This window comes from Carassius auratus, chromosome 23 (genome assembly GCF_003368295.1).
Source record: "Carassius auratus strain Wakin chromosome 23, ASM336829v1, whole genome shotgun sequence".
In the NCBI taxonomy this organism is placed as follows: Eukaryota; Metazoa; Chordata; class Actinopteri; order Cypriniformes; family Cyprinidae; genus Carassius; species Carassius auratus.
The window spans coordinates 6,381,997-6,406,940 of record NC_039265.1 but is presented as its reverse complement, the minus strand read 5'-3'; the positions used below and the strand labels follow the sequence as shown (position 1 = coordinate 6,406,940).

Here is a 24,944-nt window from a genome sequence, read left to right as displayed (position 1 = left end):
AAAAAGACAATAATAATGTTAATAATAATTACCCTACAACAGCTCGATTAATACATTTATTCCCACTTCAAATTGGGATCTGTAATATTTTTCTATATTTCTATATTATATTTTTGTTTTAAAAGAAGTCTTGTTTGCTCAGCAAGGCATCATTTATTTGTACAGTAAATAAAAATACATGCCTGATTCAATTCTCAAAAATGGCCATTTATTTATATTAATTTTAATTTAAATTGTGCTTTGTTGGTATAATGTCTGCTAGAATGTTACAAAAAAAATACATTCGGTGTTAAGTAAATATTTTTAAACTGTTGTTTTTTAAATAATAATAATTATTTTATTTTATTTTTTAAAGAACGACAAAACAGTAAAAAGCACATTTTGGCTTCAGTTACTTTTGATCAATTTAATGCATCCTTGCTGCATAGAAGTATAATTAAATAAATTATTTAACAGTAGTGAAACAAGGGGTACAGGCAAGTAATATTTGTATAACGTCTTGTGGCACATGCAGGATGTTCATGTTTGATGGTGCGAAGGTGTAACTTCTGACTTCAGATACTGTTCAAATTCACTTACTTGTATGGGTCGTTGGGATCTTGGGCATTACAGGCCTCAGCGTGGCCATTACACACACATCTCCCTCCAACACTGATATCCTTAATACTGTAGTAATACTGAAGAAAAAAATGCAGATAATATGTTACAGTTAGAATAATTGCATCTGATGGAGCTTTGTTTGACAACTTCTGTCATTTGATGAAAACTGAACCCTACTCTTCGTGTGACGGTGGGGTCTCTCAGGGCTTTGCCCATCAGGTGTCCCAGCAGCGTGTTGGTGCGCAGAAAGCGCAGGCGGATGTTGGTGGCCTTGGTGAACTCCCTCAGAACAGGAGAGTAGGAGAAGTTCATGGCACCCGGACGTCCGTTCACCAGAGACACCACAATCTGGAATAAGTGTGAGAGGAATCAGAAAAAGTCAGACCTCACAATATCACAATAACACCTAAAGTATAAGTACTATAAGTGCATCTACAGAGATATGAGCAGGAAAATGAAGTCAGTGGGCAAGAGTCAGTGTCTGGACAGAGTTTGTCTGTGTCCGTACCTCTCCATTCTCCAAAGGGACAATGCGTGAGTACTCTGTTGTGCAGATGATATCGTCATCATGGTTGATCCTCTCGATAGTCCTCTGGCCAAACCGCTCGATACAGTCTCTCTTAGAGGCTGCAGCAAAAACAGAGACACGGAGAAATCAGAGAAAATATCAAAGGAAATGTGAAACATGAACATAACTTAATAATATAATCATTTATTTTAATAACATAATAATTTTAATTAATAGAAATGTAAATTATATTTATATTAAATTATATTGTATAAAATATAACAGTAAAAATACCATTCAAAATAATAAAGATTATTAATTAAACATAAAAAATATACAAGCAATTAAAAAAAAATTTTCCAACAAAATACATAATTTATTATTAATAATGAATGCAAGGCTGAGACTCGTGACTGAATATCATCTATAACTTTTACCACTTATAAAGTCACACTGTAATCTGTCACATTGTGCTCTCTTCTCTCCATCTTTCTGCAGCTTTTTGTGTATGCGTGTGGGCTGATGGATTGTGAGTTTAACAAAACAACTGAATTTTAGGTTTCATTATGCTGATAAAGCCAAACCTCCAAATGCCAGCCGAGGACTCTGGTTTGTTGCCAGGATTGTGTTGCCACCTACAGTACCGATGGCCTTTGGTGACAAACAAAACAGCTCACTATATGTGTGTTGCAAACACGGATGCCAGAGAACAGAGGGAACTGGCCTAACCTGACCTTTCTCACTTAACCCACACTTTCATTCCCATCACTGAAGGCCACACGCTCTTCACAAAGTTGTTTTTTAGTACACAACACGTAAGAGCAATGCTAAAATGCTAATTTTGGTTATACTCACAGGCGAAGAACTGCCATGGCTGATATGTTTTCCCAAAGTCAATGGAGTGCTCCAGCACCCACAGGTCCGGCCGGGGCGAGTTGGCAAACTTGATGAGCACATATGCAACATGGAAAAGCTGGAAAGAATAAAACCAATTTCACCGTAAGTTCACATATGAATAACATCTGATTTGCATTAAACTGTAACAGCGGCAATCAGTAAACTTGGTCTAAACCCATATTGATCAATATATCTTTTCACATGAAGTCATCACATACAAACTCAAAAACAGCTGAACTCTTCTGTCATATCAGTCCTGTCTCTCACGCTGTCTGATGGGAGTGGGCCTGCATTAATAAGCATCAGTTATGGCCGTGAGTTCATATTAATGTCAAAGCAATGATGTTTTTACATGACTGACGGGTTGATAAAGTCACAGAGGCTTACAGATGTTTTCCCACAGTGGCTTAATCAAAGACATGGACATAATTGGACTGTTTTCCCTGAACTCTCTCCAGCAGCGTCACTCGATCAGCACACACTCATTGGGTTTCAGAGAGAACGAGAGGTAGAGGGAAGAAATGACATGATGAGGGCTATTAAATGATGCAATGCTGAGGTAATGGTGAGATTTATCATTGATCACCAAAAAAACATCAAAATATCTGACTGCTATTTGATGTGTGTCTATGATCAATTATCAATGATAATAAATGAAAATAAATGATTGATATATATACATATACATAAATAACATATAAATAAATAAATATATAAACCTATTATAATAAAATATCACATCTAGCAAGTTTATAATTTTTAAGTTATTAATAAGTCTTACAAAAATAACTTTTTCTCTTTATTATAATCTCAGGACAATTATACCACAAAAAAAAACATTCATACAGCATTATTATGAGTATTAAATTTTTGAACATTTCTAAATACATTGATAGAGATATGTATGAACTTTATCATTCTTCTAGATAGCACATAAATCATGGAATTAGATAATAAATATTTTAAATACTGTGTTCACGGCACATTTCCCTCTAACATTTCTGATGAAAGCTAAAACGTTTCCACCACACGTTCATTTGTGTTGGTTTTACTATCTCTACCGCTCCCAAAACACCAAAGCCACATTCACATGGGAACAGCTGATCTAGTAGAGAGAGAGGAAATATAACAAAAAAAAACATCACATCGAGTCCGATAAAACTATAAGAGCAATACATAGTAGAGCATCCTACTATAAACATCAGACATTCTTCATCTAATCTCTCTGGAAATGTGTCTTCCTTAAGAAAGCCACAGGCTTAATGTTTAAACATCCATCCACTTCCTCTCTAAGCCCCTCAGCTCTGACAACACAGTATCCCCTTCAACACACACACACACACACACAAACCATCCCCCAACATCTATACTAACTTTCACAATCCCTCAATGCAATGCAACCCCAAAGACCCTCTGCTACAAAGAAGCACTTCAGCCACGTCAGGGGCCTTTGTCAACGCAAGCCTCCTCACAGACACACAGAACAAAAACACATCTGTGGAAATATCTGAGGCAAGAGGGGAGGTGGAAAGGTGGGCTCTTTGAAATGGGGATCAGATGCTCTTTTTTCCATCCGTCAGACGGGCGGCTGGTCACAGGGGTGTGAATGAACCTGAATTTAAGGCTACGTTTACACAACAACGATGTAGTCGAAAACGGAAACGTTTTTCCCTTTGCATTTTTAAAAAGTTTCACGTATACACAACATTTTCAAAACGATTTTCATTATACATATCTGCGAAAACGGCCAATATTCGTTATGTCGCCTTATTAGTAAACAGTACCATTAAGGAAGGTACGATTATATTTTTTATATGACATGTCTCCAGTTTTGGTTGTAATATTGGTGAAGTAAATCCACACTTTGCTGAAGAAGCATTAGTCAACACTACCATGTACTTTTCCATTGTTGTGTATGTTTGTTTGTGCTTGCTTTTAAAATGGACACACACCGCGCATGTCTACATACCTAACATGTACTAAACACGGCAAGACACCACCGTTTTCAAAGATTTCAGTATAAAAAAAGTATGCATTTTCAGTCCCAAAAATGCCGTTGTCATTAAAAAACGAACAGCCAAAACGCATAATAGTTTCCTGTTTTTGGTTGAAAACGTTGTTGTGTAAACAACCCCTACTTTTTGAATAGAATTAGTGAAATAAATCAACTTTTTGATGATATTCTAATTATATGACCAGCACCTGTATATAGTAACACAAGACAGAAGGTTTTAGAAGATGACGAGATTACATCCAGTGGTTTGGTTCTTTGGTGGTTACTTACTGGCAAACATACGTTGCTGAGACAGAGTTTTATTTGGTTTGGTTTGGCTGGGCTGGGTTTGCTGCAGCGTGAGGTAAGTGTTTTTGAAATACTCAATCTCAAAAGCCTAGTTGTGTCCAGACTCCCTTGGGCTTAATGATTGTATAAATTCCTCACTTTCAGCATTTCTTGTGTTTCCATAGTGATATGAGTGGAAACACACAGTCAGAGGACACATGAATGCTTGGCCAATCATTAAGCACCTGAGAAACCGCTAATACCTTGGTCAACAGGGCTCAAGAACACTGTTAAACTCTTGCTTGTTGCAGGTATAAGTGAACAGCATCGATATGTGCGTGTCTGAACATGCTTCAGCATGACAGAAATCCAGTGTGTAGAGGGACGTCACATTCATTCCATCCCCTCACCATCATCTATACTCTTTCCCACTCATATTTTAAACTATATTTTTCCTTAGGGCCTTAAATGTTAATTGGCTATTTATTTTCACATATCATCATATTCAGAGACAGATTGAAATACACCAGTGGTTCTCAAACCTTTTATACCAACTACCACCTCAAATAACATTTGGCATTTACAGTAGCATAGTAGGCCTACATATTCAGCTCAGCTCTGCACAGTTCAAAAATGAGGCAGTTGTATTCCTAATCAGAATATTTACTGTTGCAAGCTACTTTAACACTGCAAATACAGAGCTTGTACATTAACACTCTACAGTGTTTACAAACAGGCAAATAAAAATGTAAAAAAATATAAAAATAAAATGTATTGTACCAAAAAGTCAAATAAAAATTTGACTGTACTTAAATATAAAATATATATTAAATTAAAATGTATCATGTTTTAACATTAATTGCATTTAATTTAGTGATTCCTCTGTGTACTATACTTTGAGAACCACTGACTTATGCATAAAGAATATTGCAAGCAATTTTTCATAAGTCAAAAAATATTATTACCAAGATTAAAGTATATCCATTATTAGAATAATAAAAAGGAGATTATGAATCCATTAATCCCTTTTGATATATATATTTTTTATTATAAAAATTGAAAGACAAAAAAAACACCTAGAAAAAAGAAAAAAAAAAAAAAAAGAAAAAAAAAAAGTTTGCAAAAATACAACTTTAGAATTTTGAATCAGATTTACATTTGACAGATTTAAGTTTTTTTCCTTCTTCCAAGTGCTGTATTTTATGCCAGATTTTTTCAAACTTTAAAAATCAAACTTAAAAAAAACTTACCTGAATGAAATAGTTTCAAACTTCCAAACAATTAAAATAACAAATTTAGTCTAGCAACAACAGCCCTTTATGAATAATCAAAAACAACAAGTCATCAGTTCAAAGACAGGCACTTTTTTGGTATAACTTTAAGCATGTTTTTTTAAGAGACTTTTCTCTCCCTCCCTCTATTCCTCCTATCCTTTTCTTCCTCCCATCACTTCATGTTTTGGTCCCACGTTATATTAGGTGGCGTTAACTACTATGTACTTACATTAAAATTAATAATTTAATACGATGCAGTTAATACAAATATATTGTACTTATGTTTGAATGTAAGTACATTGTAGTTAAGGCCACCTAATAAAAAAGTGGGCCCCATTTTTTATCTCTACACCACATCCTGGCATGATGTAAGCTTCTGTCTGAGTACAGACGTCAGTGTTGCTCTGTAGGAATTCAGAGGAAAGGAACTGATTCTCCACAGACGTTCCACAACCTCGGCGTTCCGACTCCGGAATAATGGCCTGCTTATGGGGAGAGCAGGAGAAGGAGGGATAACCATGACAACAGGGGATGCCATAACAGCTGCGAGAGTCCAGTCACACACACGTCACAAATCCTGCACCATGGTGAGCTGGTATGTACATGGGTGGCTGAAGTGAACCTGCGAAGGGTCACTCCAGAGTTCAAAGGTCAAACACAGCTGCTGCTCCCTAGAGACAGATTGTGATGGGGAGTAACAGCTCCCACCCTTACAGCCCATTCCACACATGCCTGTGAGAGCTGTGTTTACTGCTATCAATTCACAGCTACACACTTACAAAACAGCTCAGACTCTAGAGGATCTTCTTGCATCTTCCTACATGTAACCTCAGGGCATACTGGATACTTTTGCTAATTCAAGGCACAAGAATGTACCACAAGTGCCTTTTAAAAAAAAGTAAAATTTTAAGAAGAATATATATAAAGTCAAACATTTCTTCCAATTATTACGCCCAAGTACAAGTTATTGTTATGATACTGAGCAAAACCACTAATTATGCAACTGAAAAATGCCTTGAAAAAAAGAAGATACAAATCAAGATTACAGCATAGATCAGTTTATAAAAGACACCGACCATACAAATCAAGACTTGAAGTCTTGATTTAAAATCATCTCAAATCTGTAAACACTGACACAGTTGTGGTTTAACTGAACGCTATCTTTACGGTTCTTTTTTGGCTCTGATAGGATGTGTATAAGTATTACTGTATTCCATGTGTTTGTTGTTTTGTTTTTATGTTAACTTGTGATTATCTGCCTAAGGGACCGCAAAAGTTCTGTGCATGAAATGAAACATTTATGTTCAAATTGTATATGGTCCTTTTTCAAATAAATTTTAATAAATAAATAAACAAAATAAGAGACACATGGGTACAGATAAAGCATTTTTGGCTCCTCAAGGCACTCATGTCAGTAAGTGATAGTGAGTTGAGATAAGACAAGGACAAGTAATACAGAGCAGACAGAGGATAAGACAATAGAAAGAGTAATGTAAGCTAAATATATCTGCAAGCGTTTGTGCTTACACGTACATAAATGTGTTTCCTGACACACCGTGCTTATCCGTAGCTGAACTCTAGCTACTGTAAGCATCTGAGCAAGTGTGAACATGCGTAGTAGGGCTAGGATGATAAATCAATGTAACGATTTATCAAGATATTTCCAGCCGCGAGAAGTTATCGATACTCTGGCATCAAGTATTGATATTTTTTTAAACATACAAAAGACTTAAATTCATACCTACACTGTGGCTGTTTACCACTTTGGCTTGCCGGAGCGGCACTATCTCCAGACATCTTGTGGTGGCGCTTACCAGATTCCAGATGGTCAGGTGAACGTTAATTGTAATTTTTAGATTTCTTATTTCAAATCAATGCTGTTCAAATCAATGCAATGTTAGATAGATAGATAGATAGATAGATAGATAGATAGATAGATAGATAGATAGATAGATAGATAGATAGATAGATAGATAGATAGATAGATAGATAGATAGATAGATAGATAGATAGAAATGTAAAATATTTTAAGATTAAACCAATTTAATATTTCAAGATTAAAATGTATTTTATATACGTTTCAAATCCTACTTTGAGCCACGACCATCTAAATGTACCTGAGATTGAGCTGACCTATAGTCAAATGTAAGAGTTGGCTACTGCAGACAAACTACTTAACCACATGCTATAAAAATGTCCAGAGGTGCAAACATCTCATAAAGAAATACCAACATTCACAAACAGGTGTGCCTCACGGACCCAGTGCAGGACTATTCAGAAAGCACAACACAACTGAAAGAAATCTATACTGCAATAAGCCCTCGCTGACAAGAGAGCTCTTGTTCTCATGTGAGCTTACATCATTCCTGCAGACAGTGGAGTATGAAGAAACAACATGCTGTTCATCAGCTCTCAACTTCTAGACAGAAGGATGTCACCGATGACATGTATAATCACACCTCATTTCCTGGGGATACTGGATGGGCAGCTCAGATATTAGTGTATGTGTGTGTATGTGTGTGTTATCAGCCCTAAGGCACATGAGGAGGGGTAAGATGAGTTTGAAGGATGGTCATCTGCTCACACCTGCTCTGCATGCCTGAATCCCATCCTCCCCTGCTGCAAAAGGGCTAATTTGAGCATTCCAGCAGTGCTGATTAGGAATTCCTTTGAGGACCATGAATGGATTTGGGAATGCTTGCTACGGGGTATGAGGGAGGGTTGAGATGGTGGGATTTGTAAATTCCCAAGTGGGTAATTGTTGCTAGTTCAGTGTTCAACCTGAAGGTTCTACTCTTAGCTTCTCCAGCGAGTCTCTGGGAAAGATCAGTGGGTGTTTTCTGTGTCACCGATGCTGTCCAGACTCTAATTAGATGTCCCTGCCAGAGTGTCTAATCTGTGTTTCTGCCATCTGCTCTAACACACACTGGACTCAAAGGGAGTTCTCATGGCTCTCCCAAACAAATGAAACCAAGTGTAACATGTTTCGGGTACTTTTAGTATTTAAAGACCACAAAGGGTAATCACTTGTTTAATTCCTGATTTTTTGAACAAATAAATTGAATTAATGATTCCCTTTTTTAATGCATGGTTTGTTACTTACAGTAGGTTAATAAGTATCTGAAGATATTTGAAGGAAACATAATGAATGATTCAATAACTCAGTTATAAAGTCAATCACTTTTTTTTTAATTCCTGAATGGATCTGCGTTTTTGAACCGTTCAATTAAATGAATGATTCAATGACTCATAGGATAAAAACAGTCACTTTTTGCCAATACTGGCGCATTGATGTAACCTGCAGAAAGAAAAAATCCCCACCTGACCATATAGCCCAGGGATCCTCAAATCTGGCTCATGGGATCCACTTTGCTGCAGAGTTTAGCTCTAACATTAATCTAACACACCTGAGCATGCTAATCAATGTCTTCAGGATCATTACAAAATCACATGTTGGAGCTAAACTCCAACTAAACTAAACTAGACCCTCCAGGGCAAGATTTGAGGAACTCTGATATAGCCTACAGATTAATCTGCATGAGCCTGTTTTTCTTAAGTGCAGCATAATTACACTCAGAAACAGACTAAAAAGGACAATCTGAGGTAAATACAACTCATGAAGTAACCTCAGAAGTCTCTCTCTATCTCCCTGCCTTGCTTAGTGAAGTCTTTAAATAAAAGTGAATGTATGGGCTCTGTGTATAACCTTGATCAAGCATTAAGAGTCTTGAATCATTAGTGGACCCCCAGCTCCTCTGCCATTGAAAGTTCCTGAAAGAGGAAGCAGGAAACCAGAGGCAAGGCCCTCCTGCCCAGTGAGTCAGAAAGCCTTTTGTGCTCCTCTGGGAACTCACTGAGAGGTTAGATGTGGTGAAGGCAGGTGCCCTCTCATTCAGCACCATGAATCACCGTAGTGCTATATTAGACATGGTTCAGTCTCAGCTGCGACCAGTTTTCATTTGTGGTTTAGATCCGCATCAAGACGGAACAGTTGTGACTGAGCACTGAAATGATGCAAGAAGAGCTCAAATCATGTGCAAGATCTTTATTCATTTAACAAACAACAAACAACAAACAACAATTAACAAACAAAGTCTAACACAAATGATTTTCAGGGAATCTTGCAAATAAATTGTTTTGTTTTAATTCAATACAACAACAGTCACATGTTCTTTAGTATGTGCTTTAGTTTACAAAACCGCACGTCTCATTTTTTCATATAGAATCCATATCACGATTTGATTAAGTGTACAGCTGTACGTTTGATTAATTCATCCAAAATCTGCCAAACTTTGTGACATCCCGAGTTATAAAGTAAATTCTATTTTTACTAGATTATGCAATTCAGTGTGCGTTTCCAACATAGCTAAAATAATATTACTTTAAATTAATTTTGCAGATCCAATGTGTTATGTGTTAAAAAACACCATGTCTTATTTATCTCCTCGGTTTTTTTTCTCCGCTTTCTGTCCCGTCAGAAGTCTTTCTTTTTCTTTTTAAGCCCTGTCTCGTCTCCATCTGACTACCTGAGCTTTGGTCAGAAGGTGCTCTGGATCCTCCAGCTCTGGCTTCATTATTGTCTCTGACAGAAGGGTCAGCCTGGTCATCAGCTGAATCAGAACCAGAACGGTGGTCTAATCGATTCGTTGCATCTTCTCTACTTTCGGACCTGCTAGAAGTCTTTCTTTTTCTTTTTACTCCTTGTCTCATCTCATCCTGACTGTCTGAGCTTTGGTCAGAAGGAGCTCTCGATCCTTCAGCTCTGACCTCACTGATGTTGACCAGCTGAGACGGTCCATCATCTTTATTGGAAAGACATGTTGCTGGTGGGGTACTAATATACATCAGGGAATCCATTAATGTATCAGACTGCTGGTCTGGTCTCCTTTTGCTTTTAGTGTCTGGGAGCTCAGAAATCTTTCTTTTTCTTTTTACTCCCTGTTTAATATGGTCAGCAGATGCTGTGGCCTCACTGTTCTCCCTGTGAGAAGGGTCAGGCTGTTCATCATCACTAGATGTTTCTTCTTCTTCAAATAATGCTGGAGAAGCAAAGCCTGAGCTGAGGGAATCACTTGAAGTATCAGAATCAGACCAGTGGTCTGGTCTCCACCTTTTCCTTCCTCTCCTCTCCGACCTGTCAGGTGTTCTGGATCCTCCAGCTCTGGCCTTGCTACTGTTGACCAGGTTTGAAGGTCCAGGCTGTTCATCATCTGTGCTGGATCTACTCATATGTGTCTCCCAACGTGCTTCTGGTGAGTTATCCATAAACATTATAAGAGAATTAGGGTTGTGGTCTAGTCTCCTCTTTTTCTGGAGTCGGCTTTCTGTCCTGCCATGCTCTCTTTTTCTTTTAAAGCCCTGTCTCGTTTTAACCCGACTGCCTGAGCTTTGGTCAGCAGAAGTTCTAGATCCTCCAACTCTGTGCTCAATACTGTTGACCAGATTAGAAGGTCCAGGCTGTTCGTCGTCTGTGCTGGACTCACTCATAGATGGTCCTCCAGCTCTGGCCTCACTGTTGCTGACCAGATTAGAAGGTCCAGGCTGTTCGTCGTCTGTGCTGGACTCACTCGTAGATGGTCCTCCAGCTCTGGCCTCACTGTTGCTGACCAGATTAGAAGGTCCAGGCTGTTCGTCATCTGTGCTGGACTCACTCGTAGATGGGGTATTAATATACACAGGAAAAAATGCGATTTCCAAGGCCTCCCCTGATGCATAGACAGCAATGGACCAGTAATCTGCATTCCAGGCCAGCATGTAGAGCAACGGATTGTGGTAAGGACCAGGAGTCAGGGGATATCTAGCGAGCTGATTGAGGGATCTTCGAAGCAAGTCTACAAAAAAACCTGCATTAACAGCAGTAAAGCGACGCGGTATGCGTATTTGTGGAAGTGCCCTACGGGTATCCCGGTCTATGATTGTTGCGTTAATCACATATTGTGGCCAAAATTCCATCAAGAATAACTCATCGGCCTCATTGAACTGAATGACAACTTGAAGGAGGTTATCATCAGAAAAGTCACCTTCAGCCATCTCAGCTAGATACTAATATAATAAACTACAAACTGCTTTTTTTTATCTGCAGAAGACATAGAACTGATGTCCTGACTCATCTCCTGCTATTATGAGGCTCTGAGGTACACATGCTCTATTTAAAGCTTCCGCTTGGAATCCTGGCTGTGATGTCATCGGTGTGATCAATTGAAAAATCTTCATTTAAAAAACAACAAATGCTGCACGGCTGTGAATGTTCTAAGATACATTAATTATAAATGAATTATCCAGTTAGTGTGTGTGTGTGTGCGTGCGTGCGTGTGTGTGTGTGTGTAAAAATGCTCATAATAAATATATAATTTACATACACAATATTATGCTGAAATACTACAGATATGAAAACATGCTACTAAAGAAGAGCATTCAAAAGTGGATTGGGAATGGCAACAATAAATTTAATTCCGGGTTGAAACCGAAATTGCGATGACTGACACACGTTACCATAGAAATGTATTGAAAAAATCCCTGATCACTCATACTGATGACGACATCTGAAGATTACTGAGGCTTGATGGAATCCATAAATACAAGGAAGAATAGGCAATGTTGTGAAATACGGGAAAAAAGCATTTGCTCTCTTTTAGTTTCCATTGCAAATCTCCTCCAAATCAACCAGGAATTCAGCAAACTTGCATGCTCTTGCTATTAAAGTATCTGCCCGGTCCTTTTTGTGGAAACTGCCTCAAAATACACAAAATACAAGGTTTGAGGAGTGATGTGCTTTTACAAGCATGTACCCCCAAGTCAAATTTAGGAATAGCTGCTTCAGGGAGAGGCGTGGACTCATCACTCTTTCTGTCATTCCTCTCCTGGGTTCTCAAGCTTGGGGGCAGAGTTTAGATATCCTCTTAAAGGACACCCTGGAAATTTATATCAAAACTGTGGTGCCATGTTTTAATGCATCTATTGTACACTATATAGACGACATACAGAATATAGCTGATCTCATGGGCATCAATGGCATGCTGAAATCTACTTTTAAAGTGCCTCCTTCACTTTTTTGGCTGCCCAGTTTCTCTGTCTCTTGATTAAAAGTGGGGCCTAAAAAAAAGAGAAAGGCCAGTGAAAAAAAGCCCCCCTCAGGGCAAAGGAAGGGGGAAAGGTATTTATATCCCTCTATTTGCCCCTTAACCAAAGTGACCCCCTCTCCGCAACAAACACACTTCCCCTCCCCTCTCAGGCCCAACCCAACCAATGAGCCATTGAATGGATGAAAGACTCCAACAACAGCTCTTGTTGACCTGACAAAAACAAACATTTACTCTCTCATTAACAAGGCCAGCGCTCGGTTCTCGCGTTCACTCTATCCTTTCCCATCTTTTCAGGAACCTTTACTTTAAACCCTCCAAAAAACACTATCATCTATCAGTGTGGAGAGGAAGGATTCAAGTACAAAAAAGGGAAAGAACGAGAGAAAGATGAAAGGGGCAAGAATGCCCACAAGGAGCTAAAATGTAGTGCATTGAAGCAAATGCTGAATAATTCTATTTCTATGTAATGATTCACTGTGTACTTGTTGCTGTCAGCAGTGCTGAGTGTGAATTCGCATCTATTCATCAGAGGAAATAATATGAGACATCAGGGCCTGAGACGCTGAACTTTACACCAATGTGCCCGAAATGTAGAAAGAAACTTTTGTGCGTGAACCGATCACATTAGCATTAAACTATTAATAGCCTGACTTTATAATGTCAGCTCATTCAAATGACTAAGAGCTGCTGAGAAATGAAATATGGAAAACTTAAATAACATTCTGGTCAAGTGCAACGCTAGTAATCTCAGTCTAAAGGGGAACGTGCTCTGAGACTTCTGTTTACACCACTAGTCATCCTGGAAAATCTAGAAAAAAACATGGTAGCTGGTTTGAGACAGTTTTTAGCCCAATGATGACTTAAGATGAATTTAACAATATAGCTGTGAAAAGTCACATGGGCTATCAATTCATAACCTGAGGGGGGGGGGGGGAATAATTATAAAAGGGATACCAGTGAATTACCATATTTTCCGGACTATAAGTCGCACTTTTTTTCATAGTTTGGCTGGTCCTGCGACTTATAGTCAGGTGCGACTTATTAATAAAAATTTATTTGACATGAACCGAGAGAAATTAACCAAGATAAATGAACCAATAGAAAACATTACCGTCTACAGCCGCGAGAGGGCGCTCAGTGCTCCTGTAGTCTACACTGAAAACATAGAGCGCCCTCTCGCGGTTGTAGAAGGTAATGTTTTCACTTGGTTCTAAATAAATGCGACTTATAGTCCAATGCGACTTATATGTTGTTTTCTTCATCATGACGTATTTTTGGACTGATTTGACTTATACTCAGGTGTGACTTATAGACCGAAAAATACGGTACTATAGTTGAAAAACTGAACATCAATATTGGCACTGTTTCACAGAAGCCCCAAAAAGTCTTTGGACACTTAAGCCACATTTAAAACTGTAAAAAGCACATGGATTCCATTCGATGTCATAATATAAAAACAAAATATTACAAAAAGTATCAAAACAAGATATTCTTTATTTTAAAAAAGTATAGCGCAAGTAATGATTTCAGGAAAAACTTTTACAGAAGAAAGTTTGTTGCGCTTAAAAATGTGAAACAAATATAGATTTCAAATGAAGATAAAGCGTTTTGGACATTGTATGTTAACAACATGAACTACACCAGTGGTTATTCTTCTAAGACACCTGCGTGAACTTAAGAGAAATATACATCCACAAAAAAATCTACTTTTTTTTTCAAGTGTTTACTGATGCTACTTCTTATTTTGTATCTAGTGCTAAGGAAATTCAGGTGTTCAGAAGAGTCCAAATATTTTTTTGGGCTACTATATATTGGTCAAATAACTGGTTCACTATCCTGACCGGCAGTGGCTGGTATGAGCTTATTTACAACACAGCATTAAGATCATCTTCTGACGCCAGTCAGAGTTTCCCTTTAAAAAATGACCAGAGGATTTTACCTCGCCAAAACACACTTCACTCGCCTTTATTCACAGCTATAGTATAAAGATAATGTGCTCCTAATGTGTGAAAATGAGCTTGAACTCTGGTTTAATGAAACCAGTATCCTTTATCTAACAAACCAAAAAAGGATGATTTTAGATCTACATGTTCTTGACTGAACATTCCATCAGTCAGCTTTGGTTTGCCACTGGCAGTTAATCAGCAGACTTCTGAAGCAGTGATAGGTCTTAAAACCTAATCTGTAGACGTGTCGCCTGCGAATGAGAGATATCTTGCACACAAGGCTCAGAGATAAGCAAGGTCACAATGCAGGTTTGTGTACCTATCCGCTGAAAGGCTACAGGACCTCCCTTTTGTCTGAGGTGTGAGAGAGGTCCTGGGGATGTGGAGGTGGGTTTCTTTCTCTACAGCATGAAGGCACAGGTTTGAACAGGAATCAGGGGCGTTGCTGAACTCGGCCACATTTCTGTTTGAAAACCACTACGACAGCCCCCGCAAGCCACCTCAAAATCTCCCGCCTTATTTTGGGGGTCAATTGTTCATTTGGGTTTGACATTTTTTCTTGAAGGCTACCTCATGGCTTAGAAGGAGGGGAACATGAGGATCCCTGAGGAGGTGTGAATTGTTCTCATTCATTCCTATGTGACATGAAGCTTTCAACTGCTTTCAGATCTACAAACATGCTTTTGTTAAAGTTGATGACTAAAGATTATTCAGGAAATGGATATAAAATTAACATGCTAATTTAATGGATTAACCAAAATAATGTCATGAAAAATACTGGAATTAATCAGGATTTTCTCAGCCAATAATTTAAATAATGCAATTATTCATAATTATGATTTATTGTGATAAACTAATTAGCAATTATCCAGAAAAAAGAAGCAATTTACAGTGCTAGCATTTAGCAATAATATCACAGAAAACAAGTCTAATATCAAAGTGTTTCCTCACAATACTTGGAATTTCTGAGCTAAATGAAACAGAAATTAACTATTGACCCTGAAGTTTGAACAAAAATCAGCCAATCTTATCTTCAGTTTCACTATTCCTGACTATTGTCACGTTAACCTCACTTCTTTGTCAACATCCTCTCCTTGAACTCCTGAACGTTTCATAATGAAGACGAGTGAACTTCTCCTAATCCTCTCTTCTCAAAAAAAATGCTGTTGAAATGCTCTGCTAATATTTGATAAGGGAGTGGAGGAAACTCTGAACTGCTTTGTGACACTAACAGCCACGAAAGGAGATAAGAGCAGTCTGTTCAAGACTGAAATCAGGAAGGGAAGAGATAGAAAAAGAAAAAAAGCTGAATCAGTGCTACAGGTTTAAGGATACATGAGGAGATGATCTCAGTTAGAAAATACTGCATTCAATGGCAAAACGCCTAATGTACATCAAAATTACAACTGTTTTTGACACCAGAAGCCTTTCTGAACATTAATAGTTTACATCTGGGAAATAATAAGATGCTACAAACGTGTAGGCCCCTTTAATAAATCATAGGAGGTGAGCAGAGGTCAGCAGTGTGCTCGGTGTCAGTGAAGATATATGCATCTGGGATTTAAATGGGGCCGCTGCCGACAGGGATGCTGGGGGAAAGAAGCTGCATAAAAACCAGAGACAAAACCGTCTGTCATGATCGATGGCTAAAGTCGAGGTAGAGGGCTCTGAAGAATCTAGGCCAGGAGTTCAGATTCCTGCTGTTTCTGAATTAACGATGGTTCACACTCACGCACGAGACACTTTCATGGACGTCTGTTTTGTACAAGCCTGCCCGTATTAAACGAAAGGGCAACTAGGGCTCTGACTAACAGGAAAGATTGGATCATAAAAAGTTTATTCTTGTGCACTTGTCTCCATGGTTCCCTCCTATTACGGTCAGATTGTGCAATATTGTCTTTTGTTCTCTCTCTCCCATTTACAGGTCCATTTTCATACTTTTCATACATGATGAAAGTGTGGGTAAGAATAAGGTATATGCACGTTTGCGTTGTCAGATGTGAACGAGAGAATTTCAGTTTAAACAGAAAAAGAGAGTGAAGAAGGAATGCAAGAAGAGAGGTGCTGGTGCATCATAAGATGCATGCATAAGAGCAAAAGTATCTCAGAAGAGACATTATTCATAATATCCTCTCATTCTGGATATTGTCCTACAGGTCTGACAGATAGAAAGCATGTCATGTTTTCCATTGGAAAAAAGTAAAGGTAAAGCAAGGGAAGATGCTGAGAACTGCACAATGGGAACTTTGTTTGCCAAGGTATGCAGGCCACACACTGGGATGTCCCATAGGCTGAGACTATGGAAAACACACACGCACACACACACACACAAACCTTGACAAGGTAGATCTGTACCTGAGGCATAATATAAGCGTCAGTGGAAAAACTGTACATACAAAAAATGCATGAAAATCAATGCATGTTCCTTCCCTTTCCAAATCTGTATGACTTTCTTTCATGTAAGGAAGGAAGACAAAAGAAGATTTTTGAAAAAGATTAAAAGTGTTTTGTTCATATAGTGAAAGTCAAAGGGATTTATTTTACTTTGGACCCCACTGACTTTTATTACAAGAACAAAAATTAATTGAAACATTCTTTAAAATGTCTTCTTTTATATTCAACAGAAGAAAGTAAATCATGCATTTTTGGATTGACATTTTGGGTGAACTGTCTCTTTAAGCTAGCTCCTGATCACATGATCTCAACAATGGCAGGAAAACTAATGCCAAGCAATGATAGAGAGAGCAACTGACCAAGAGAGAGAAAAAATGAGTCAGATATCAATACATACAGCTCTACAGCCTTGCTATTGGATAAACTTAGTCCTTACTCAATGAGAGGAAAACGTTAGTTTCGGTCCGGCTCTCAAGACTGGCATCATGCCCATCTCTGCGCATGGCACACAATGGGGCACTTTAGTCCCCTTTGAGTCCCACTGTAGCAACCCCCCCCCCCCCACCACCACCACAATACACTCAAACACACTTACTCAGAGTATGGTGCAGCTCTGGAAAAGACTTAGCCTATTTTTAACTATTGTTTCACATGCAGCGAAAGGGCCCAGAAAAGGGCACATAATTTCTTGCTATGGTTTAGAAGAAGAGTATTTTTAGGTATTCAAATGTTTAAACGGTTCTGAGAACTGGCAATATACTTTAGTATAAAGTACAAACTTCTCCACAGGCAATTATATTTGAGTAATGTTTAAAGGGGTCAAATGTAGGGGTGTGCACGGATAGTCGAACATTCGAATATTCGTTCTGCTCTAATTATTCGATAAATAAAAATGATATTCGAATTTCGCAAAAAAAAAAATGAGGCGTTTGCCAATGACGCGCTCTCTCCATGAAGACGCAGAAATTTCAGCAAATGATAAATGGATTTGCAGCACAAAAAAATCGCTTTCAGTAGCTCTGCCAAGATGAAGGAACAGCTGATCATAGTTCAAATAAATTTAGTAGCAGAGTTAATATGCAATATTTAAAGGGGCGTAACATTTCCGTCACACACTTGGGGCATTCAGCCAGTCACAACGCACTGGATAGCTGGCCAATCAGATCACACTTCTCTTTTCAGAGAGATGAGCTTTGTAAAAAATCACCTGTTTCAGATAGGCGGGGCATAGAGGAGAAACAATCATTTACATTATGTGGATAATAATGTGTTTTTTTTTTTACCTTAGACCGCATAAACATTTCGTTACACCATATACACAAAATAATGTTCTTTTTAGCATCATTATATGACCCTTTTAAGAAATAAAAGGAAAAATAAGTAAACAAACCTGTATATTTTAAAGAGTGATGAAAGTCTCCCTAACTGGTTTGATTATTGTTTTGATGAAGTGTGGGGTATAATTTAGACCTGTTTCCTGATGGGACAGGATCCATCCAAGATCTTCCGCAAATGATTACAGGTTGATGTCTGAATACTTCAGACAAGAGCTTAAGTAATGAATCATCAAGTTTAGACTTAGCTAAGTACATTAGTGGTTATTTCCCAGGCATTTATATGCTATTAGAAGCAAAGCTGAGTTTGTACTCTGAATACTCAACTCTGAGTGATATTAATGTGCCCTGAGGGATCACACACTCAAATGAGGTTACATTAACGTGAACATTTGGCTAGGAGAGGTCCCACAGTTAAGTGGAAAACAATTTTCAGCTTAAAGGTACTGTAAGTGTTTTTAGCTTAGCTTTTGCTTTTTTCCATTAGACTGAATAAGACTGCTGCCCTGCCTTCAACCATTCAATTTTCTCCAAAACCTGCCCTAGCTGTGTCAACAAACCTGAATACATAAAATATGCCATCAGACAGTCTACATGGTCAAAGTCTGCATATATTTCATGCAGATTTCATTGTGCTTTTGCATGTATAATTTCATTAGTTTACACAGAGAAAAACATTGGCCTATGCAACTCTAACATTTACAGTTTCAGCCATTTACAATGGGGCTCGAAAGTTTGGACACCCCTTGCAGAATATGTAAAAATGTGAATAATTTTCAAAAAATTAGAGAGATACTAAATGCATGTTATTTTTTATTTAGTACTGTCCTGAGTAAGATATTGTACATAAAATATGTTTACATTTAGTGCACAAGACAAAAAAAATGCTAAAATTATTAAAACAAATTATTATACAAATGTCTTTCTGTTTTGTGATGGTTGTGCATGAGTCACTTGTTTGTTCTGAACAGTTAAACCCGAGAACTGTTCTTCAGAAAAATCTTTAAGGTCCTGCAGATTCTTCAGTTTTCCAGTATCTTTGCATATTTGAAACCTTTCTAGCAGTGACTTTATGATTTTGAGATACATCTTATCACACTGAGGCCAATTGAGGCACTCAAACACAACTATTAAAAAAGGTTCAAATATTCACTGACGCTCCAGAAGGATATTTTCCAGAAATATACATTAAGAGTTGGGGGGTGAAAACTTTTGAACACGATAAAGAGGGCCAAATAGTTCTTATTTTGTTGAAATATAATTTTTTTCCCATTTAGTTCTGACACTTGTATGTTTCCCAGAACACAAATTAAGTACAATTTACCTTGATCTTCATATTCCAAAAGTTTTCACCCCCAGCTCTTAATGCATCTTGTTTCCTTCTGGAGCATCAGTGAATGTTTGAACCTTTTTTAATAGTAGTGTTTGAGTGCCTCAATTGTCCTCAGTTTGAAAAGATGTATCTTTTCGAAAATCATACAAGCACTGTCAAATCAATACAAATCAAGTCAAATAATACAAGCACTGTCAAATCAATACAAATCAAGTCAAATCATACAAGAATCTGCAGGACGTTAAAAGATTTTTCTGAAGAACGTTGCTCAGTTTAACTGTTCAGAACAAACAAGGGACTCATGCACAACCATCACAAAACAGAAAGACAGTCGAGGATCATCAGGTAACAGCACACAGTATTAAGAACCAATGGGGTTATTTTAATAATTTCAGAAAATTTTGTCTTGTGGACTTAATATAAACATCTTTTATGTACAATATCTTACTCAGGACAGTACTAAATAAATAAAAAAAAACATGCATTTAGGTGCCCAAACTTTCGAGCCCCACTGTACAACCCAAATATATTTTGTTTAAAAAAAAAAAAATGATACTACATTTATTCAGCTCCTTTATCGATTCTCAGCTCACTATGAGAAAGTAGGGCTGTCAAATGATTAATTGCATCCAAAATAAAAGTTTTTGTTTAGATAATATCTGTGTGTGTACTGTATATACTTATCTATATTTACAGTAAATACAAACATATGCATGTATATATTTACGGAAAAAAAATATTAAGTTTATATATGAAATATATTTATATATAATATAAATTATAAATAAGGTATTAGTTCAAATTATTTGATTTACTGACACCAAATCTAAACGGTGTTTCTATTAACTTTATAAACACTGGTTAATACTCTATTGCATACTGCAGAAAAAAATCGCAAAAAGTGTTTGGGGTAATTTAATAGACAGAAAAAGAGAGCGAGTGAGAGAAGCGGGACATGAACTGCGGTTGTGATGGGGAGGGTCGTTTTCTCCCTGAACAGGTTGAGACAGATATTGAGTAACTAACATTCCAGTCTAATTCATCTGCTCTGAGGGGTCAGAGAGAGCCTCATACCTGTGTTACAGGAGGCCTCTGAAGCAGCATCACTATTACTGTTACTTTGACTCCTCATACTTCAGTCAAAGCTCTTTAATGGGTGAGAAATCTACTTGGGCCGAGCAAACATTTTATTTGTTCATAAGTAACTACATAGCAAAATGCAAAAAAAAATTACCCACTCAGATCACATAGGAATGACTTGTCAGCCACCTAAAATCACTGGGCAACTCAGATTTTCTACAGATGAAGATTTGATGGCATTAATATATGTAGAACATCTCTCTCTGCTCAGTGATGCATGTATGAAAGCTGTGTATTGCTTTTTAACAAGCTGGTTTAAGTGGCACTGAAAAAACACCAGCCACATAAAAGAACTCAGTACAAAGCCAGTCACTGCTCTCTGCCTCCATTCAGAGAGAGGGAGAGAGAGAGAGAGGGAGGGGGAGGGAGAGAGAGATTGAGAGAGAAAAGAAAGTAGTACAGGGCTTAGTCTGTCACATATTACAGCCATGTGAATGAGACCCAAACTACACAGCCAGGTTATACATACAGCAATACTGCTCTGAGCGACAAGACTAAATATAGAACAGATACTCAACCGATCACATTTTTGAATTAAATAAATTTATATTTGTATTCGGCAAGGATGCATTTGAATTTGACTTCATGAAAATAAATATGGTAGTAAATGCAACTTTCTATTCATGAAAGAAGCCTGTGGGAAATAAATGAAGCAGTACAACTGTTTTCATCATTGATAACAATAAGAAATGTTTCTTGAGCAGTAAATCGGTATATTAGACTGATTTCTGAAGGATCATGTGACACTGAAGACTGGAGCAATGATGCTGAAAATTCAGCTTTGCATCAAAGGAATAAATTAGCTTTTAAAATATATTCAAATAGAAAACTGTTATTTTAAATTGCAGTAATAGTTGACAAAATACTGTATTACTGTTATTACTGTATTTTTGATGAAATAATGCAGCTTTAGAGAGCATGAGAGAAAAATGTACAAATCTCCAAACTTCCACAATGGTAGTTTCTAAACGATACATTTTTTTGTTCTCGTGTCACTTTTTTAACGTTTTCTGCTCACATAATAAAACAAGTACTCAGAACTGAATTATTACTACATATTACTATTACATTTATTTGAATGGTGTTGTGGTTCTGCTCACTAAAAGTTTTAAGAAACGTATGACTTTCTGCAACTTCTACATTGATCCTCATGGAAATATTGTCAAACGGATTCAAACGTGGATTAAATGCAGCTGTAATAATATGTAATAAATGAATATTGAATAGGGAATCTGTATAACTTGTCAGCCTTTCAGGTTTTTCTGTGTGTGCAGATTCTTTTGTCAGGCAAGGTAATACATCTCTTCCCAAATATACAGTCATCTGGAATACAGTCATAAAAGAAGCTGTGATCCAAGCTTCTCACAGTGATGCCTTGAAGCTTGATCGCTAATTGCTGCCCATTAAATCCAGACAAACCACTTCTTGAGACACGAGGCGAGACTGTGTCTAAGGAGTCTGGAACTCAATAGAGAAACTATAGTTGGCAGTAAATTGCCTCCCTTCATCTCTTTCTCATTGAAGCAGCATATCAGCTATATACAGCAGTGCTGACTCTTTATGTAGAAGCCACTGGGTATTCTGGGGGAAAGCATGAGTAATGTTAGTTTTCCATGACAGTTTAGAAAGTACTAATCTTGAATGGCCTCTGGCTGTTCTGCTATTCACAAACCTTTAATACACAAGACCAAGACGTGAAGTGTTCAGGGTAAAAAAACTCCAGACTTGAGTATGAATGGATGAGATTCAACTTAGGATCCACCCTTGAAATTCTACACTCATGTGCAATCCACAAAAGCGCCTGCTGTAGCCGAGTATCAGATGACTCTACTGTACGCTGAATAATCTGAACACGATACGTGTGTGTGGGTGGAGGTGTGGCAGAGAGATGACAAACGCAAGAATGCATCAGTAATATACCTGTCCTAAGTCCAGAGTGACGTTGACCTCGTTGTATTTGACACTGCGGGAGAGCGGAGGGCTTTGCCACCATCGCTCGGTGCCGTCGATGGCGTTGTTGATGGGATGCGCTCTGTTAGTGTCTTCTGACGTGCAGATGTCACAGTACTGGCCCTGATGACACAGGAAGTTCAATTAAATTCCTGGCATAATGCATTACACCAAATAGGATTTGTGGACATTTTCAATCAATCATGACAGCAATACATCAAATGATGATCGGATAATAAACTAAAGAGTTATAACTGAACACTGATACCTGTAAAAAGTTAGAAACTGAAATTCAGCACCAAATTTTTGGGCATGTTTGCACCGCTACCTGATTTGCATCATTCTTTGAGTGACTGCAGAAAAGCATGTGCAAATAAATGACTGTTTAAAAATGAAATACCTTCTTTGCAAATCCCCCCTTTATTTCCTAAACCTTTTATCTGTTTATTTCTAGAATGCACCAAGGAATGCACTCCCTTCATTTTCCAGCTTCTGGCAACCCAAACCCATTTTTATCATTATTTATAACTATTTATACTTGGCTAGGAAAAAATATTAATTTGTGACAGTATAAATAAACTAACAGGAGTGAAATCAATCAGAAATTCCCCAAATTGTGTTAAGACCACCCGTGTGTGAAGGTTTCAGAGACTGACGAGATAAGATTTGCTTTAACTAGCAATTAATTTGCCTTTACCTACAGCAACATGACTATCGTTGCTGCTATTACTGTAAAATAATCATAAATTAAAATGGGATCTCCTTCAAAATGGTGCTTCCGAAAGTCTTTCTTTTCACTAGTTTTACTGGAGTGCATCGTACACATCTAAAATAATATTTTAAATAACTGAATCGTTCCATCTACATTTAGCATTTCAATTCAAGATGGTGGAATTAAACAACCTAAACAAGTGCACATCACTTTTTTACTGCATAAAATAATAACAGAGACTATGGTTGGTTGCAGTATAACTATGGATAAGCTTAAATGTGGATACTGATGAGTATTAAATGATTGTGACTTAGTTAAAGGCGGTAAAAATGGACTGCAGGCATGTGATGTTGTGTCTTGAGAAGATAAACCAACTGATCAGGTCGCAACATTGTATTAACATATTCTCTGAAGTGTGCAGATCTGTGTGTCTGTCTGCCTCAAGGTCTTAGGAGATGCCACACATTCCTCTGGGAAAATCCCAGTAGCAGTGCTACACGGGGGTTGTGTTGTACTCTTTACAATCTTTAAACATTTCACTCACTCGCCAACAAGCCAAGTCGAGTCTCCTAAGCCTGCTGCTTATGAAGCTTCAGTGGTGGTCTCTTATGAGGAACCATAGCACCTTATAGGGGTCCCTGGCCTTTTCACCTTAAGCAGGTGCTCTCAAAAAAAGATCAAGACAGCCACCAAGCACTGTCCTAACTTTATTTTATTTTTTTAAATAGATACTAATAATTACAATGTTTTTGTACAGGGTACTTCTAAATCCAATATATATGCTAAAAAGAAATATGGTAATAAATCTTTTGGATGTGCTCCAGGGTCACTTATTGTAATTCAGCACTGTGGTAGCATCTGTTATGTAGCTATAAAGTGCATTTCACAAAGATAAATAGTCTAATATTAGCTATAAGTTAACTAAAACAAACTAACAAACATCAAAAGACTCTTTTATCCATTTTTAGTCATGTAAACCTTAGAAAAGTAAGTATTTCGCACATCTTTACCTGAATAGTCTGGCTCGGGTCTCCTGACACGGGGCCCCCGACCAGTTTGCAGTACAGGTCTTGAATCGGCTGCTGGCTCTCGTCCACTCCGCAGGTCGCCGTGGCCGTGATTTTAGTCCCCTCCGCTAGATTAAAGTACGGTGGGTGCAGACTGAACCCGTTCACACCGTTGAAGGGCAGCTCCTGCGCCGTTAAAGCGTCAGCGAGCAGCAGCGACAGAAACAGCAGCTGTGGTCCCCTCGCCATCTTTACCTGTGCCGCACACTCAACACTGTTACAGCCGTCACAACGTCCACGGAGCGCTTGCTGTGGGATCGGTCACGTGCATTTGGAGAGGCACGGGACACAGAAAGTATTGTTGGTTTCTCTGTGTGTGTGATGCACAGTGATAGATACGCAGTTCGGTGGGCACCTTCTCTCTCGGTCTCTGTGCTGTTCAGAGAGGGCAGTGCACTGTGTGTGAGAGAGAGGGAGTTGAGAGAG

At 37.9% G+C, this 24,944-nt stretch overlaps 1 protein-coding gene across 2 annotated transcripts in view; it reads right to left on the bottom strand.

The window, feature by feature from the left end:
* The window catches only part of lama5 (laminin, alpha 5), a 70,852-nt gene extending 45,908 nt beyond the window's left edge, over positions 1-24,944 (bottom strand). The window contains exons 1-6 of one of the 2 annotated variants that reach the window (XM_026199463.1): positions 24,462-24,944; positions 22,710-22,862; positions 1,964-2,081; positions 1,109-1,227; positions 778-948; positions 580-677 (exon numbers count right to left, since the gene is read on the bottom strand). In XM_026199463.1, the coding sequence (XP_026055248.1) occupies positions 580-677; positions 778-948; positions 1,109-1,227; positions 1,964-2,081; positions 22,710-22,862; positions 24,462-24,707 (905 nt within the window). In that variant the 5' untranslated portion in view covers positions 24,708-24,944. The remainder of the gene's footprint in view (positions 1-579; positions 678-777; positions 949-1,108; positions 1,228-1,963; positions 2,082-22,709; positions 22,863-24,461) is intronic. The other variant, XM_026199462.1, reaches the window with a different exon arrangement.